The sequence below is a fragment of the Danio rerio genome, chromosome 7 (assembly GCF_052040795.2).
Source record: "Danio rerio strain M-AB ecotype USA chromosome 7, GRCz13ab, whole genome shotgun sequence".
In the NCBI taxonomy this organism is placed as follows: Eukaryota; Metazoa; Chordata; class Actinopteri; order Cypriniformes; family Danionidae; genus Danio; species Danio rerio.
In genome coordinates this window covers 20,504,980-20,524,918 of record NC_141027.1, presented here as the reverse complement: position 1 = coordinate 20,524,918, position 19,939 = coordinate 20,504,980, and the positions used below count along the sequence as shown (strand labels likewise).

Genomic DNA, 19,939 nt, shown 5'->3' with positions numbered 1-19,939 from the left:
TTTTTTAAACTAATCAAAACAGTGTCAGTGATTCAATTGAATTATTTACTTATTGTTATTGTTATAAATCTTATTATTTATTTAATGTTTACTGTCCCAAAATATTTTAAATGTTTTTGAAAATAAAATGTGTTCAAAGGGTTACCCAGGGTTTTTATGCAGCCATTTAAAAAGAATATATTTTAGAGCAGTAATCACAATTACCGTGATATTTTTATCCAATGTTATACTGTCAGAATTTTATACCAGCCCATACCCAATTCAATTAATGCATTTGTATTAAATAAATTTTATCAGTTAACAGTAATATACAAGTCATTCATTGCGGTTAAAATGGAGCTGGAAAAACATGATCATGCGTATGAGAGGGGGGTAGGGGTGGTGTTTTAGAGACAAATGGGGAAAGACCGTAAAAAAGAGCGAGACAGCCAATGATGCACCTGCTTTGTTTGCCAAGGAAACACCTGTTCCCAGCCTTCCTGTCTGGCTGACTGACGACAGTTAATTTAGTGTAGAGAAATCTCTCACAGCTTGAAGGGCCATACTGCCTTCAGCTTTCCTTGTTTTGAGAACAATATTGCAGGAAGTCTATGTCTCGTGCCCTAATATCCACATGTCCCCTATTTTGTCTAGCAGCCAAGCACTTGTATCAGGTAACACGCAGCTAACACTATTTGAACCCCGTGAACACAGTTGTGAGATGTCGAGATACATGGCATCCGTGACGTTTGATCACACAAAACAGCTCCAGAAATCACCTGTGCGTGTAACGTTAATCAGGGACTGAGCAACGTACACTTGTACCATTTAAAAACTAAAATATTTTATTAATTACAAGTGAAGGTGGTTTAAACTAGCTAAGTTACACAATATAGCGAAAGGACAGACAAACATGGTAAATTGATTTTAGTGTTGACAAATTCACTTACTAACCTAGTTGTAGTTATATTCAACACAGGGAAGTTCGTCTTGTTATTTTTATGCAGTTTAATGGCGGTTGACGTCCGGTCCAACTGGCAACTGCTGCATGGTCCGCTGTAAAAAGCAGGATGAATTCTGATTGGCTCATTTCGCTGACAGTTTTTGCCGTTTGTTACCAGTTAAAAATCGTTAAAACTAAAAAAAAAAAATCGTTAAAACTATTTTAGCAATATTCCTGTTTGCCGTTATCCACCTTGTTTTTAAGGTAAGAACTTGCGTACATTATTAATTAGGCTGCTGATAATCAATGAACAATATGGGTGCAAATTATAGGCTACAATAAAAATCAGGGGTCAAGTTTTATCAATTATGTTCGGTAATACGCCTCAGTGAACCAAATTTATATATTTAATTCAATTACATCAAATTTATTGATCTTGTTATTATGTTTTTAATGTTTTGAGGGATATTGAGGGGTTCTCGATGTAGTGATATGAAATAAACCTAATGGATGACCATGAAGACTGCACAGAATTTTTATTTTCCTGTTTAACTTTTATGTGCAAGCAAATCTATAATAAAATACAAACTATGCATCTAGTTTCACATACACCTACAGATGCCTTTTTTTTTTTTTTTTTACAAGAAACATGTTTTGTGAAGACTTTTGATGTCCTTAAGGGGGGATCAAGCAATAATTGATGGGGTCCGAATTCAGAGAACACTTCAAAATGCTGCAACTTGACGGTTTGAAGGTTTGTTGTCAGTTTCATGATAATACTAAACATCTTCATAAAGAAAAAATGTCAGCAATTGTCGCTGAAGAAAATGATAACTTTTAATTTCAGCTAGCGAGCCACAGGGTTTCTGGTAAAATGTCTTTCCATTATAAAATTTGCGAAAGGTCTGGTTTCTTAAAAAAAAAAAAAATTGCGATCTTCAATGCCTGATATATATATTTATGATATATGATATGGAGTGGGTCTCAGACCGGACAAGAAGCAAACCAGCTTTTTCAACATAAATTAATGTATTGTATTGTACTGAATGTATTGTAGTTACATTACTACAACGATGCTGTAAAAGGATACTTATTAAAGGTAGTCACATTAGGCTTTCACCTGAAGTTTATCATTGTCTGAAAAACACTAGCTGTGCATATAGTCCATTCTTTTCAATTTTGTTTTTTTTCTTTTTATTAGGCTGTAAGACAACTACTGTTAGCCCTTAAACTATAGCTGATTTTTAAGAAGTCACTAAATGATTTCAGGAAGCTTCAACTAATTAATATTTAGTAACTAGTTCCACGGATTTATTTTTTAAATCTTCATTTAATTTATCTTCAAAATGTTACCTAAATGGGATATAGGCGCAGCTAGTGTTTTTCAGCCCACGATGAACTTCCGGTGAAAGCTTAATGTGACTATTTTCAGTTTCATAAGGTTCCTTTTACATAATCGATGTAAAATTGTAATGTAATTGGAATACATTCAGTTAAATAGACTAAAGCATTCATTTAGTTCCTCAAGCGTAAAATGAGATGAAAGTCTGTGTAACCACTAGCGCTGTCAGGATGAGCCAGCGAACACAAAAACGCGATTGAAAACACTGATGTTAAATAAATTGTCATATTTTAAAGACATGGTGGTCGGAAAATGAAATTTAATGCAGTGCTTCTTGTTCAGTCTATGAACCACTTTATATTGTGTATCTATCACGCAGTGAAGATCACTGAATTTGAAAGAAATCAGACCTTAAACGCAGCAATTTTATAACAAAAAAGGCAGTACACCAGAAGTGCTAAAGCTGGCTGGGTAAAATTAAAAGTATGTGTGCATATAATCCATTGTTGTTGTTTTTTTAACTGGCACAAATTTTACTCCAGCTTTTTTAAATTTATAAGTCCAGTAAATATTAACCAATTCAAATTTAACCACACTTTATTTAAAGCTCTTAAAGTATATTTTTCCAGAATTAATATACGTTTTCCCAAGCAATATAACTTTTTGCAATATTATATATATATTTTTTACAGAGTACGTGAATTTGCACAATCTTAGAAATCAATTATTATGCAACAAATGTTGTAAAGCTTTCCCAGAGATTGGTTGTGGCTGGAAGGGCTTCCGCTGCGTAAAAACATGCTGGATAAATTGGCGGTTATTCCGCTGTGGCGACTCTGGGTTAATAAAGAGTCTAAGCTGAAAAGAAAATGATTGAATGAATGTTGTATAGCTGAACTTGTATGCTAGAAGATTCCCTCAAGAGTGAATGCATGCCATGTTCTGGATCGCGTGTGTTTACAGGACAGCGAGAGGAATTTTTACGAGACATGAGGCCTACAGTACAAAACAGAGACAAAGTTCAACAAGCACTCACGCTCACACTCTTTCTTCTGTTCTTACTCATAGTGAGATACCGTAGATTGAACCTCAGTGTTTAATAATCCTTCCAGAACATGCTGCTAACACACTCTTGTTCAGATCAGGCACATATACTGTATGTATAGACGGGCACAGGGAACCAGATACACACGCGGCTTCTGTTAACCCGAGAGTGAGGAGGTCAATCCAGTTGATCCCTAGCATGCATGCCTCTCATATGAACACACTGCGTCCATGGCAACAAGATTCCTGCTCGCTGTTAGCGCTAATAAAACTAGTGCCATCTGTGGTACATATACTGGATCACTGTACCACATTGGTGAACATCAAAAAATATATAGATGTGGATGTAACTCTACAAACTCAGAAATAAAGGTACAAAATCTATCACTGGCGGTACCCGGCGACAGTTTTGTACCAATAAGGTATACATTAGTACCTTGATGGTACATTTTTGTACCTTTAAGTAGCGATGTCCCAATCAGGTTCTTTTGGCCTTGAGTCAGAGTCATTTGATTTTAACTATCTACCGATACCCAAACCCGATCTGATACTTCTATAATACATAAAAAAATTGAGTGAAGAAACAGATCCAGAATGTTCCTTATTTTTTATTTAATTCACCTTATTTTAACGTTTAACAACGCTGTTTATAAACAGATCACTTCTGTGAGGTAGCCTAAACAATCAACTAATAAATACCACCAATTCCTCACTTTTTACTTAAATATATAGTTAATATTTTAAAAATCTAATATAAAAACAAACAGCACCTCAACTTAAAATACCCGATAGGCAATCCCAAGTTTACATATCTCACAGATTGCTATAACAATGTTGACATCCTCAACTAATATCGAGTCTGAAATTGCGTGTTCGGGCCCAATTTTCAATCACGTGATAGGATCAGGACATCAATACCTTTAAGGTTCAGTTTTGTACCTTTAAGGTGATATGAAGCACACATTTGGACTTTTATTCAGGTATTAAAATGTACCTGTAAGCACATGTTAGTTATTAGATTGTTTCTTTTGAAAAGGTGCTGCCCTCAGTGACAAGTTTTGTATCCTTATTTCTCAGTGTATACAGCTAAACAAAAATATAGAAGTCTGATCTAAGTCTGTAGAATTATCATTAGGTTTTGAGTGGATCTGCAATTGTCTGTCTTATAATGTTTTACTAAAATTAAAATATTTAAGATGAATAAATTGAGTCTATCAAATAAGAAAGAAAACACTTGTTCAGAAATGCAACTCTAACTGATGAAACAATTTTATTTATTAGTTTGAATAAAAAAAAAAAGCTACACTCTGAGCTGCTAAAATGGAAGTGGATTCTCATTTTACTACATTAAATTTATTTTGGAGCATTAAATATACATATTTTAAATGCTCTCTGCTACAATTGTTCCTCTTTGCATTGTTGCTCAGGCCATTGTTTGTAAAAACGCTTCAGTAATTTTTGCTACCAATTTTAACACAATTACTTTACTAATAAACATTAACAATGTGCAATTGTTTCACCGCATTTATTATGCTTTGGCAAAGCTGACCCAATGATTTTTCAGTAAAAGCTTAATAAAACAAGATTGATAAATGATGTAAATATTGTTAAAAATATATTTGATTTAGGAATTTTAACTCAAAATGTTTATGGGTGAATGATATTTTGGTGTTTAGATTAGGCATGGAAGATTCTGACGATATGAGAACTTTGGATAAAAATATCACTGTATTTGTGATTACTGCTCTAAAATGTGTGTTTTTTTTATGTCTAGGTTAAAAACTAAAACTTGTTCCCCTTTGAACACAATATATATATATATATATATATATTTTTTTTTTTTTTTTTTTTTTTTTTGAGAATCATTACAAATATTTTGGAGCAGTAAACATGTCAGGCTAAATAACTCAAATTAATTAATTCTGCTGTCTTCATTAGTTATAGTTAGAAAACACTGATTTCCTTACAATTTAATGGATATCTTTTCTGCTGGAGACACTGTTGTCCTAACAACTAAAAAACGTAAAGTAAATGAAAAAAATTATGTAAGAACGGCATAGCAGACAATTTAGGCGGTTTTAAAACTCTGACTTTTCCAAACCTTAAATTATACCTTGAAAACGGTTATCGTCCCCTGTCTACTTCAGATAAATAAAATGTATTTCATGTTAATAGAAAACAAATTCAAGTAAAGTGGTTAAATTTAATTTTCACAAAAGTTGTTTGAAACATTCTTGACAAAATTCTGATGGAAAATAATATTTTATTATAAATCAATTTAACAGATATTATGTCAAATGCACAATCATTTATGCCTTCACTTACAAAAATATATAAAAATGAATGTTCATAATTCATTTGAAACATTTTTTAAATATTCCTGACTAATGAGTATTCTATTTTGAATGATAGTGACAAAGTTTAACAATGTGTATTTGCGGGTATTATTTTGGGGCTGCCCTGCAACCCTGTGAAATCTTTTAAATTGTCAAAAATCTAATTATTTTGTTCTAAATTTCCCTGATCAAATTTATTGTATAATAAATATTTTATTTTAGATAACAAACTTTTGGAGCAGCACGGTGGCGCAGTAGGTAGCACGATTACTTCACAGCAAGAAGATCACTGGTTTGAGCCCTGGCTGGGTCAGTTGGCATTTCTGTGTGGAGTTTGCATGTTTTCCCTGTGTTTACCCTTCGGGTGCTCCCGTTTCCTTGACAAGTCCAAAGTCATGCGCTATAGGTGAAGTGGGTATTCTAAATTGTCTGTGGCTTGTGTATGATCAGGTCCTTCAGATTGGGGGTTAAGCGTTGGGCTAATGATCCACCTCATAAAAATTAGATGTTACGAATCACTAACATGTTGTGTATAAAAAGTAACTTTGATATAACAGGCCCTGTAAGTATTTAATGAACGTGTTTTACTGAATGTCAGTTTGGAGCTTTTGTACATTATAGCAGTGTAATGCTAAGTGTACACACACACACGTTTTTTAGAGACCTTGGCATCAAAATGTACTAGGGTGATCTGATCATATTTTATAAGATTATTCTGTCTATTAAAGCATCTGATGTACATTGTAAGCCAGTTTTATTTCGACCCCTAGAGAGGTACAGCCACTGCTAATAACACACATTGATCATTGTACTTTCCCCTTTCTATCCATCATTCACTCAGTTTTATTCTAATGGCAAGATGTTTTCTGATCGGCGCGTCTGTGTTAGCATTTAACTGCAGGAACCTGTTTTATTGGTGTCCGTCTTAGCGTGGGAGCACAGGTTTCTTTCATAACACATGCGATGCTCCACTGTAACTGGGGCATGTCTGGATGGCGTTACGGCACACATCTGACATTGCTGTACTTCTGCCTGGAATGCTGGGAACAGGAGCGCATTTCCAACTTCGGATTATGGATCAAAGTCAAAATCAGAATGAGGAAAGGATAGAGAATCCCACCCTGACCAGGTGGGGCATAAGCTGAAGTGAAAAGCAACACCCAGCAACCGCAGGGGAGAGTTTAGGCCGCATGAATCTCTTTGAAGTGCTGGTGCATGTCATGGTGAACTTGGTCTTGTTGAAGCTGAACCGTAGTGGATTGATTTGCATGGGGGTGGGGGTGAGTTATTGGTGAACCCCACAAGTGTGTGTAAGACTTGGCCATCTGTGGTGGGATATTACAAGTGTCTCACTTCACCTTTCTCTCCTATTGCCCTCTCAGCCCACCCAGAGACTCTCATTCTACAAGGTCAAAAACTTATTTTTGCTTTCACCTAAAAAGGAGCATTTACAGCATAGTATAAATGATAGATGGAGTATTTTGAAAGCTAACTTCACACACTTTAGAGCAGGGGTCACCAATCTCGGTCCTGGAGGGCCTGTGTCCCTGCAGGGTTTAGCTCCAACTTGCTTCAACACACCTACCTAGATGTTTCAAGTATACCTAGTAAGACCTTGATTAGCTTGTTCAGGTGTGTTTGATTAGGGTTGGAGCTAAAATCTGCAGGACACCGGCCCTCCAGGAACAAGTTTGGTGACCACTGCTTTAGAGGAACCAACTAATTACATCTTGTTAAAAATGTGACCCTTTAATAATGTTTTGAAAGTATTGGCCCATTTTCATATATTGTTCATAAATAGTTTAAATGTCCATGAAATGTATATTTTCAGAAATATTGTTATTTTTATAACTTAAAGACACAAAATGTAAGATCATGAGCTGAAAAACTGGAGGTGGTGGACAGTGGCGTAATAAAAGCTCTGCTGCTTTCATGCTACAACGTTCTCATCTCTCAACGACAAATGCTTCAGCTGTCTCATTTCACTTCAACCACTTTCAGACTAAGGGCGTACTCACACTATGCACAGTTGCCTTGAACCGGGCCAAAGCACGCTTGTCCCCCCTTCCGTCTCCCCCGACGGCCAGCACTCACGTTGCATTTACGCCTGAGCATGCTTACATCATCAATGATGCGCTGGACAGTAAGCGTTCTCGCTCAGCACAGTGGAGATTTCTTTATATTATTACAGTTAGTGACACAGACAAATATTTTGCCACTGATTTCCTGAAATAAACTTTGCATTTCGGTATAATCCAGCGCAGATTTTTGATAATGAGCTGAACTTTTCTTCCCATCTATGCTGTATTGGATGAACACAATATGCAGCATATTCCTCTTTCTTTTCTACTTTGGAGAAAAGAGGAGAACAAAGAATCACTGCTTAAACTGACTCTGAAATGTTTTGTGTGTCAGCATCCACTGCATAAAACATATGCTGGATAAGTTGGCAGTTCATTCTGCTATGGCGACCCCCGATTAATAAAGGGACTAAGCCAAAAAGAAAATGAATGAATGAAGTAAATGATTGGATTTTATAAACTAAACATGGTCTATTTGTGGTTGTCCTTATTTAATCATATTATCACACTATCATTTCAATAAGATTAACATAAAATATTCAACAAATGTTAAACAGAGAATTTTAACAAATGTACAAATGACCATGGTTATGTGGAAACACAGGAGTCCAGTTGTTGACGGCTCATGACTCTAGGTCATCAATGTCCAGATGTTTTGTGAGGAGAGCTTCTGGAAGGTTTTGAAACTGCAGATAGAGAAAAATCACCTGGACCTGTGACCAGAAAACAAAAAAACACAATGTAAAAAAAAAATCAGGTGAGAAGATGCAATGTTACGACTGGCGCATAACCCTGTCAATGAGTATGTTTACATGGACACCAATAATTTGATGTTAATATGAGTAAGACAATACTCTGATTAAGAGTCTACCATGTAAACAGCTATTTTTTATTAATTTAATCTGATTAAGGTCATAATCGAACTAAACAGAAACTGGATTAAGACGTGGAGTTTGCCGATTTTAGTCACATCATTGAAGTGCAGCACAGACATTTAAACACCGCATTTAAACTATTACCATCATGTAGGAATTTTATTGCATTTTGTGAAAGGATAGTTCATACACACATGACTGTTTGACACTATTCTCTGCACCTACAGAGTCAGTGAAGAACCACAGACACCTGCATTGAAGTTTTCCCCCATACGGCGTGCGCTATCAAATTCCATTCAAACAACACTCTTCCAGCAGTTCATACATCCAATATCTTGTTTGTCACAGGGGCATGCATGAAATGTTCCTAAATTAAAGTGGAAGTGCTGACCAGCATTTAAAGTCGACAAATTAAAAATGAAACACCTGAAATTACATGAAACTCCAGAGGAAACGTGGATAGCGTGGTGACGCAATGACGTTAATCGGTCTATGTGATATAACATGTAAAATGGAATCATGAAAGGAACATTCAAAAAGCAGCTCTTGTCAATAGACATTTAACTGACTATAGGTAACTTTGCAGGAACATGTCAACTAAACCTAACCCCAACCTAACAGTCTACTTATAATCTAATGAGGATTAGTTGGCATGTAGATGCAATGTAACTTAAATTCAACAAACATACCAATATAAAATAAAGTGTGACTGAAAATATTGACTAAATAAATAAACAAACTTGACTGGGCAGGCATCAGGGCTGGAAGTAACGACAGGACAAGAAAAAAAACGACGACGAACTGGCACAGAACAGCATATAGGCAGAGACTAAGCAGAAACTATTAACAAACAGGTGAACTGAATAAACTAATAATGGGTTAACAAGGAGGCTGGTACTAGACATTAGACAGGAGAGCACATGACATAAAGAAACAACACAAGCCATGTGCTTAAGTGAAACAGGACTAGAACACGCAGCAAATGATGGCCCGTTTCCACTGAGTGGTACGGTAGGGTATGGTACGCTTTTATGGACGTTTCCACTGTCAAAGGGTACCTAAAAGCGGACCGTACCGTACCACTTTTTAGTCACCCTTTGCAAAGGGTACCTAGCACGGAAAAAAGGTACCAAAAGGCAGAGCTATACGTGCAGCTGAACGCTATTGGTTTACAGAGTTACTCGCAGAAGCAGGAAAATGAAAACAAAGGAAGCTACATTTTTAAAAACACAGCCGAGACATTACATCGTAATAATATATACATATAATAACAAAAAGCCAGGAAGAACAAAATCTGTTGTGTCCGGTTGTTTTACGAGCCCGGCTAAAATCGCGAGTGGTTTCACTTTCTCCAGAGAGCTCGCCGCGCAACTAAAGCATGCAGTGCATGTAAACGTACCACGTGCTAAACATAACACCAACAGAAGACTGAACGCAAGACACGAGTACACTATGAATAAAACTCACAGTGCACGTTTCATCCCAGCACCAGCCAAAACCGAAACAAACTAGACTGAGACGCTGAAAATGAAACACCACGTTGCAGACAGAGCAAACACAAACACCAGGATGAGAGCACGTGTCACAAACACGGCCAGACCTTGCGTACCCACATCACATGAGGAATAGCACGGCCCGATTGCGGCCGAGACGCTGCTCTTACAAATGACACACAATGACAAAAAATTTGTGCTCGACCGGAGTAAAAAAATTGGACATCATACAAGACATGACAGGACTAATGTCTGTCAGACTATTGTCTGAAACAAGAATTAACAAGACCGGAGTGGCAGAATTCTGACACTTATAATCTGATAACATTAAAGTAATATTTATGGATTTCAGTGCAGATCCAAAATGCGAATTATTTGACAATTTAGATCTTTACACTAAACTTACTAACATATTTAAATGTTACTAAAAGATCACGCACTGATGAATGCATTGTGCCAAAACATCTGTTTTGTATCTCCTGAGAATATAAAATAAAGCTATATAAAGTAATTATTTAAGCAGCGTGAATCATGACCTTCTGAATCTTACCAGTAGATGATGAAAAAATGAGTTCAACATTATTTCACCCATATTTGATCTTCATTATAGAAGTGCATGCAATTATAAGGAACATGCGCTAGTCTCCAGAGGTATAAATCTATTGTTTTACATCTCCTGAAATAAACTTCAGAAAATGAGAAACAGACATCTCACAGTCTTCAAAGAAAATAATTGCTTTTACTAGACTTTTTACCGTATATACAACTCTACTGCACAACACACCAGTTAATAATCTGCTACAGAAGATATTGTACAGAAATAACCCACCTGAACTTCCACTTCTTGGGATATGTCAACACGAGACACTGGGGGGCGCAAGAGACTGGGGCCGAACACTGTGGCCAAATTACTCAAGGACATTTTATTCTCTTCCTTCCTCTCTGCAACTCTGAAGAATGCAAAAAGGTCAGATGTGAGATGAGGTCAGGCTAGAGTAAAGCTAAATCAGTGTTTTGAGAGTTACGTATTGAAAAGGATGTTGTGTACCGTCTCAGGTGGTGTAAGAGGAAGAGCAGAGTGTTGCGGTTCACATCTGGTAGAGACTGCAGCAGACTCAGCAAGCTGTCTGCTCTGACAAATGGATCAGCGATGTCTGACACAGCCAGATAGACAGACAAACAGAGAGATGGTTTTTTCAAATGCTTATTCATCATCACTTTGTAAATCAATTCAGTGAGGTCTTTTAAATCTCTATTAAAATCATTTAGGGATTCTTTTTACTTGATTTAGCATCGTTTGTTATATTGTTATTGTATTTTTCTATGGTAATGCTTCATTGTAAAGCAAGAAAAATTCTTTTAAAGTGCCCTTATTATGGATTATAAAAAAATTATATTTAGTTTGGGGAGTCCCCAACAACGGGCTAATATGTATGCAAGGTAAAAAAAAAAAAAAGACTTTTATTGACTTATATTGTGCATTTATTTTTAACTTATTGTTCCAGAGTCTCCCGTATAATTTGTTTATGGATTTATTTTTCCACACCCCTTTTTTGTGTGACTCTAATCTGCAGTGATTGGTCTATTGCATCCAGTGTGTTTGGGAATCAAACACCCATCATGGCTTATGTGTTGAAACAGGCAGCCAGGGTTGGGCAGGGCCCAGAGGTCTTAAACTGCCATGCCCGCCCACCAGTGTAATGCTTTATTCTTCATAGAGCTGACTGATAGTTATATTAGGAAATGTAGGCATAGAGCCACTATCAGCAATGTGATCAACTGACTATCCTCTCCAACCACTGTCATTCCATTAGACCAGGTACATAAATATACATGGCATTCAGCTCTGTAAGTATGCTCAAACCATTTGCAACAATTTGTAAAAAAAAAACTTTTACAAAAGCGTCCTGGCCAAGATTAGGCAGTATACACGTCACATGTGTCAAATCCATCAAATTCTTTAAACTGCATTTTTATTTGTTTATTATTCTATGCAAATGTGCTGTGTATTTAAATGCCTATTTCCCCATCTCAGTCTGCCTTTAAGAAACAGACAGTAAATAGATATCCAGTGACCGAAAGCCATAGCATTTTTTACAAATGTAATTTATATGATGGGAGTAAACCCAATGTAGATTTGTAAACAAAGAAATGCCAAGGCTTGAGCCTACGAATGGACAAAGCAGACCAACCTGCCCTAGTATATACAACACACAATGATAAGTAAGGGATTTAATATTAGTTAGAAATATTAGCGCACCATGGTAAACAGTATCCAATGCATGCAGACTCTGAGACGAAGCATGCATATAGATAACATCACCATAGACCACAAGCATATACTAAATATTCTTGTGCATCTTCTGGCTGTCGTCACCTCCATTTCAGATTATCAAGCCTTAAAGTTCAAGCTGTACAGGGATCACTGCTGAAATACAGACATCTTTCACTGCAGGCTTCAGCATAGCCGTCCTCGGATCTACCATCATGTTTCATGAGACCACTCAATCAATACCACTCAATGAAGTCCTTATCTCCTGTATTTACTTAGCTTATGGTTCCAGGGGGTTAATGCAGAACTCTTGTATGTGCTAATAACCATGGAGCGAGAACCTCCTTTAATAAACTTGTCAATAAATGCACCTTCATTTGGACCTTTAAGGGTCCTGCCTGCACTCCAAATAATATCGACATACATTAATTGACATAGATGCAGTTAAAATATATTGAACTATGACCACAGTGCAATTTTGTCTAAAGTTCATTCTGCTGTATTAGAACATTTGTTGGCATGTTCAAGTCATAGAAATCAATGAGGTTCAATGTAGCCCAGCACTTTCCGTGTCTGTTGTGAAAGCCACTTCAGTCGGTTAACCAGAAAGCATAACCCACAGAACTACATACATATTTTGCATGCTACAGAGAGCAATAAGACAACAATTTTAGTCACACTTACAAGTTGTAATTTGTATCATAATGCAATCCCACCCCCCACACTGCAATAGTGTTTGATGGAAGGGGGTTCAAGTTTTCCCGGGTTATGCACAATAAGCGGGCAGGCAATGTTTCATTCAGATGTCAAAATGAAATAGCTAAAGATTTACATGGATGACGAGTCCACTCATTCTTTTCAAAAGACATGAACTTTAAAAGTGCACAATGTATAGATTTAAAACTCAACCAAAGTTAATTTATGTAACAATTACACATTTTTTCGAAGTCCAAGGCGCTACACAAAACGAAATGTACCATTATTATTATCATTATCATGTATACTGTTCTAACACTGCATGTTTATGCACATATACATGATTATTTGTTGAAAAATTATGTCTATTAAACCACTGAATAAAGCAACCACAGCAAACAATCACACCTGTGTTTGTGCGTTTGTAACTCAGAGACCAGCTGACGGCTTTTGTGATTTTTCTGTGTCTTTTCAACACTAACCCTATTTCTGTTCCAAATAATCACATAAGTACTTTGTATGTAAACACTGATATCTACAGTAGCCACTCAAATAATGTAAATCACCCTAAAAAAATTTGACACTTCAAATGAAGACTGTTTCAATTACAATTAAAAGTGTATTTGTCACTGAATGATTTTTGTTCAAAAATTTTGTTTAAAAACACATATTCGCCCAGCAATGAAACAGGTCATGCACAATACTCATAAAATGAGCTGTGGGACAGAATTACATTCATACTAAACAGAACATACTTTTGAAATAGTCTGGAGCAATCAAGTTTTTTTTCATGTCCTACAGGTTACATTTAGTTAATAGTTCAGAATTGTGGGAGAATTATCTCTTTACTTGGTCTATTATCTCTTTTAATCTCTATTTTTGTTATCTCTTCTATAAAGTCAAGTCATGAATTGAGAAATTAAATTTCCTTTGACATGTAAGAAGTTATTAAGCTGTTTCACAACTAAAGACTTCCTCTTTAGTACAACAATTGTGCATTCATGTGTGTGAACAGCTCACCTAGTGCATCTGAAAGCTCACTGAAATGCTCACAAGGTATAAGAGGTAAAGGAAGTTCTCTAAAGTAGAGTTTAAGGGTGCCCGAGACTGCATTCACATCAACACTCCTCAGTTTACTCACAGCCTCGCGGTAATCTACAGAGAGAGATAAAGACAGAAAAGCACACTTCTGAGATAAGAACTTTGAGAATCTGCTAAAAATTTAACACACAAACACACACACACACACACACAGACACACACACACTCACTAGTGTTAAATGCATATTTTAGTGCTTGTATCTCCGTGCTTGCTCCTGAAATTCTGTAGATGCCTTCTTCTTTCAGACCCCTTCTCTCAACCTCCTCCACACAGGAACGGACAATGTGTGGGACCAGCACACTCTCTTGCCTAGGGAAAACAGACAGACATGTTGAACAGTTGCTATTTTGTTTTAATTTTCTTCTTTCTTTTTTGATAACACTCTAAAAAAAACTATATTTGCAAACCAGCACACAGAAACCTCAAGACAAAGGAAGGAAGTTGATTATATATGTAACACAAACCTTTCCTCCTAATTTAAAGATAATTCGGACATTTAAATTACTTTCCAATAGTTTCATTTAATACACACACACATACATATAAACATACACACACACATACATATAAACATACACACACACACACACACACACACACACACACACACATATATGTCAATGAATAATAGTGAATGAATAATAAATTAACCTGTGCACTGTTCAAATTTACTACCCTTTTGTTATGCTTGGGATGTTATGCTTTTTTTAAGTTTTGTTTTTTGCATAAATCTGTAAATCAACCTCAGTCCTGATTAAAACTACTAAAATAATTCGTAAATTACAGCATTTTAACTCTTTAATTGAAAAATTTATAAATGATGTCACTGATTTGATGAAAAAAAAACAAACAAAATGATATTTTCAATATAAAAAGTGTATATATATATATATATATATATATATATATATATATATATATATATATATATATATATATATATATATATATATACACACACATATATATATATATATATATATATATATATATATATATATATATATATATATATATATATATATATATATATATATATGTGTGTGTGTGTGTGTGTGTGTGTGTGTGTGTGTGTGTGTGTGTGTGTGTGTGTGTGTATGTATGTAATAATGATTTAGGTTGTACACTCACATTGCCACTTGTCCAATGGGCACACAGAACACTGGTTCCTGCAGGATAGGGGTGGTGCTTGGAGGCTCCAGAGGGTGGGGCACATACTTGAGTGACAAGGTTACGTCAACATGGCCCAAAGAACAGGTGACCTTTTTCCATTTCTTAAACATGTTGTCTGGGTCCAACTGTAAAGCACATATATGATTTCTTAATATATTAACTGTATTATGCAGAACAGCCCAAAAAATGCTTTGAATTGCTTATGCCACATGATTATTTCTGACAAATATTTTTAAAAGGATGTATATCATATTGTGCATACTGTTACAATAAAAAATACTTTTAATTGAATAGATTTAACAATATTTTACTGAGACAGTAAACTAAACTTTTGATCTTTCAGTTCATAAATAATCATGTTTTTTATTATCCTAATAAATAAAAGCGATAGCTCATATAAACAATCAAGGCAAATTGTCGTTTGATTAATGCTTTAAATAACATTCTCTTTATAAGACTTATTCTTATAAATACTTATTCTTATGAAGACATTTTAAGAATTATTATTATTGTTATTACTAGTAGTAAGAGGAGGAGCAGTTGTAGTACATAAAAGATAAAAAAAAATTTGATGTACAATTTATTAGTGTAGGAAGGAATATAGTATAGAAAGTTTAGAAAGGAAATGGAAAAAGGTTTGGACAAAATACAACTATTTGAAAACCTAGAGTTTGAGGCTTAAAAAGAAAATTAAAGTTATTTTCAATGCATATTATTTATTAAAGATTGAGTTTTTATATACTTACATTAGAAAACGTAACAAATATCATCTTTACTTGATATCACCTGCATTATTTTTGATGTATATAAGAGAAATGCAGATTTCTGAAAGCAATATTACCCTACTCAACTATATGCTGATGACTTGGTCGTGGTTGGACTTATGGTCAAAGGAAAGGAGGAGCTAGAGAAGGCCTACTTTGGGCACATATCCTCTGGTGACATGGTGTGAGAAGAGTGCTTTGTCACTAAATGCTTTGAAAACTAAGGAACTAATTATTAGTAGGGAAGGGCAGCCTATATGTCATCCGGTTACTATTGAGGGTCAACATGTTGGGATTGTGAACAGTTTTAAGTACTTAAAGCTTATTTTATATAGTAGTAATTTCAATTTTGGTGAATACGCAGACTATAATTCTTTAAGAAGGCAACACTTTTTCTTTTAAGGAAATGAAATAGTTTTAATGTTAGTAAGGGTATTCTGAGGAAGGTTTACCAGTCTGGTTGAAAGTATTATCTCATATAATATTACTTACTGGTACAGAATGCTTGGACCTAGAGGCAAGTATAAACTTGCAAAGATTGTTAACACAGCTAGAAAGATCACAATGGACACCCAGAAGCAGCTTGGTGAACTGTATATAAACCAGACCAGACGCAAGGCCTCACAAATAGTTCAGGACTTCACCCATCCCCTTTCTTATGAAAAGCTTCCCTCTGGTAGAAGATACAGAGAACCCACAGCAAAACCAAATATTTTTAATTAATAATAATAAATCTCTTGTTACTAGTTGTGTGATAAGACGCTTACTCCACGAGACGAGACACGAAATTGGGTTCAAGAGAATGAGACGAGACAAGATTTTTACCCAATTTTTAAGAAATCTTCAATGCTAAAATATCCGAATGGAAAATAATCATTTATTCAACTGAAAAAAAAGCTAAACTATTTGGGTGCTTTTTTTTAAATTAACTTTTTAAAAAAGTTATTTTACTTCTATTTTAGTTAATTTTATGCAGTAAAGGACATGCAGACGTCGCTAAATATTTTGCTAATATATAAATGGTAAATAATGTTTATATATAATTTTAAATATTATTGCAAAATAGATTTTTATTTTTATTGAACTAGGGGAAAAAGTAAATAAATAAATAAATAAATAATCACAAAATGCAAAACAATTTAGGTGCTTTTTAATAAAATTGTAATAAATGGTATTTTATTTCTATTTTAACGAATTCTATGCCATAAAGGACATGCAAACACAGCTAAATATTTAGCTATAAACTATACTGACTGGCTTCTCCCCTGTACAATTTCACATGAGAAATCAAACTCCTTTCCACAAATTGAACGCTTTTTAATTGCTGTGTTAAGTGTTCAGTGATGATGATGAACACACGTTATGGTGTGCACTCGGAGGACATGTGTGTGTCTGTGTCAAACAGCTTTGTGTGCATGACTTTTCCTGTCACAAAATGCGTCTAAAAGTCCTACAAAACGGTAATAGTTTGATAACAGCATTGACATGTTTGTACTGCACTTGACTTCAATAATTAATGCAACTAAAATAGGAGTACTCCACATGTCTTGATTCCATTTGTGTTTACAACGATTATGACTTTCGGCATATACAAAGTTGAATGTTATTCTGTGGTTTCATAGCCAGGGTTGTGTGTTGGTAATCTGTGGTGTAGGCAGCTTTGTGTTTGTGCTGTGTGTGTGTTTTGTATTTGAGAGTCCAAGAACGATTTTCCACATGTGTGGACAATGAAGATTTATAACTTGTCTAATATCCTAATGATTTTAAGCATAAAATGAAAATCAAACGGCCAGAAAATACACTGTTTGGGTCAGAATGATTGATTTATACAATTATGTTATATAGTATGATTTGCTCGTCTCCCAGTGACAGTTGGGTTTAGGGGTGGGGTTGGGTTCCATGTCTCCTTTTAAAAATAAATTTTTGTGCAACTGAATTCGTACGAATTAGCCACTAAACTGACAAAACGTAAAATAGTTAGGTTCCTCAAGAGATCAGGCTGCACTTACAGCATCCTTTTAATCTATTTTAAACAAACAAATACATCAATTAGACAAAAAGCTCAAATAAAATCTTTTTCTTGACTTTACAAATTTAGGGCTAGAGTTCATATACTCACATTTAAGACTGTTCTGCCCACGATGTCGTTCTGTGTGTCATTCTCGTACTGACACACGAAAACCAGGAACAGCTGCTTAGCTCCGTCCACTATAAACACAAGCTCCTGTACACCATATTACCACACATAGTGCTAATTAAGATCAATTGAGTAAATTGCATACATTGTAGATCATACATTGCATAAACCGGTTCTTAAACATTCACAACTGCCTCCCACGACTAACCTCATCCCATTGTGGTGTAACACAGAAGGCCGAAAGGCTGGTTTGTTTTCGCCTGTCGTAACACTCAAAGCCGTCTACTTCCACACAAACATACGCACCTGAAAGGGCAAGTGACATGAATTAATGGAAGATGTTTTTTAATGCATGTTGACTGAAATTTTTTTAGGTATTTATTAGGGCTACACTATACTGAAAAAATATGCAATATTGTTGTTGAGAATTGTGATAACGATATACTTTATTTCCCTAGAAAATGCTATTTTTATTACCTATGATTTATTATTACATATATATTTTTTAATTATTACAGTAAACTTTTTTTGTAATTAATTGTATTTCAGACAAAAAAAGGTGTAAAACTGTAAATATTTAGGGTCTTATCATACACCCGGCACAATAAGGCGCAAGACGTATTTGGCGCGATTTGCTGCTATTTTCAAGACTAGCACAACCCTAATTTTCACTTTTTTGCAATGTTGTTTAAATAGCAAATCCATTTGTGCCACTTTGTGAAATCATGGTTGTTTCAGTCTAAAATAGAAGTGTGTTAACCCGCATTGTTGGTGCGTTGCTAGTTTGAAGAACTGAAATAGACTGCACAAAATAAATAAACCACTACCTTCATGCCTTCTTCATGCCTCCATGCCTTTTTTTCAGTCTATTCATCACAATTTGCATTTGTAAAATGCTATTATTAATAATTATATGCATATTTATATTTGTTTTAATAAAAACAAGTTTCAATTTGTCCACCTGTCGAGTTTTGGAGACATATGCATTACCATATGGAGCATAAGAATAGGACGTGAGTTTGGATTTAACCACAATTTTTTGACCACGCTTCATTATTTTTGTTTATTCATTTGTTTGCTGGAAATTAAAACTGAATTTAGAAATAGTTTTGAAAAAAATCTTTGCACTTAACAAACAAAATTAAATATGTAGGCTAATGAATGTCTTCAGTGGAGTGCCAACAACAACGTTTCCATAGACCACAAAAGTAAAGGAGTAAAAAAAAAGAGAAAGTAAAAGAGGCCAAATGAAGAAGGATCATTCTTTATCATTGCGCTGCAAATGGTCTGTTTAACTGTTTTCTCGCTAGTGAAGCATTCAGTTTTTCTACTTACAAAGGGGTCTATTATACACCCAGCGCAACAAGGCACAAGATGAGTTTGCCCTGACATGTTGCTATTTTCAGACCAGTGCAACCTTAATTTTGCCTTTTTCCGCCATGTTGTTTAAATAGCAAATCCATTTGTGCCACCCATATGGACTCATGGGTGTTTCGGTCTAGAAAAGAGCTGTGTTAAGGGGCATTGTTGGCGCATTGATATTTTGATGAACTAAAATACACTGTGCAATAGACTAGCTGAAAGCAGGTCTAAAGTCCAGCGCAGAGTGTGCTAGTTGTGCACCTCGCTTACACATTGCTCTATACACGAAGGATGTACAGCAATACGCAAATACTGTATATTTATACAAGTGAAAAAGAAT

The 19,939-nt window shown here is 35.2% G+C and overlaps 1 protein-coding gene across 4 annotated transcripts in view; it reads right to left on the bottom strand.

The window, feature by feature from the left end:
- Window positions 1-5,551: 5,551 nt before the first annotated feature.
- The window catches only part of si:dkey-33c9.6, a 41,050-nt gene continuing 26,662 nt past the window's right edge, over window positions 5,552-19,939 (bottom strand). For all 4 annotated transcript variants that reach the window (XM_087260887.1, XM_087260885.1, XM_087260886.1 and 1 more), the window contains 8 exons: window positions 18,446-18,543; window positions 18,220-18,324; window positions 15,295-15,461; window positions 14,333-14,472; window positions 14,082-14,216; window positions 11,142-11,247; window positions 10,923-11,043; window positions 5,552-8,438 (listed from right to left, as the gene is read on the bottom strand). In XM_087260887.1, the coding sequence (XP_087117013.1) occupies window positions 8,349-8,438; window positions 10,923-11,043; window positions 11,142-11,247; window positions 14,082-14,216; window positions 14,333-14,472; window positions 15,295-15,461; window positions 18,220-18,324; window positions 18,446-18,543 (962 nt within the window). In that variant the 3' untranslated portion in view covers window positions 5,552-8,348. The remainder of the gene's footprint in view (window positions 8,439-10,922; window positions 11,044-11,141; window positions 11,248-14,081; window positions 14,217-14,332; window positions 14,473-15,294; window positions 15,462-18,219; window positions 18,325-18,445; window positions 18,544-19,939) is intronic.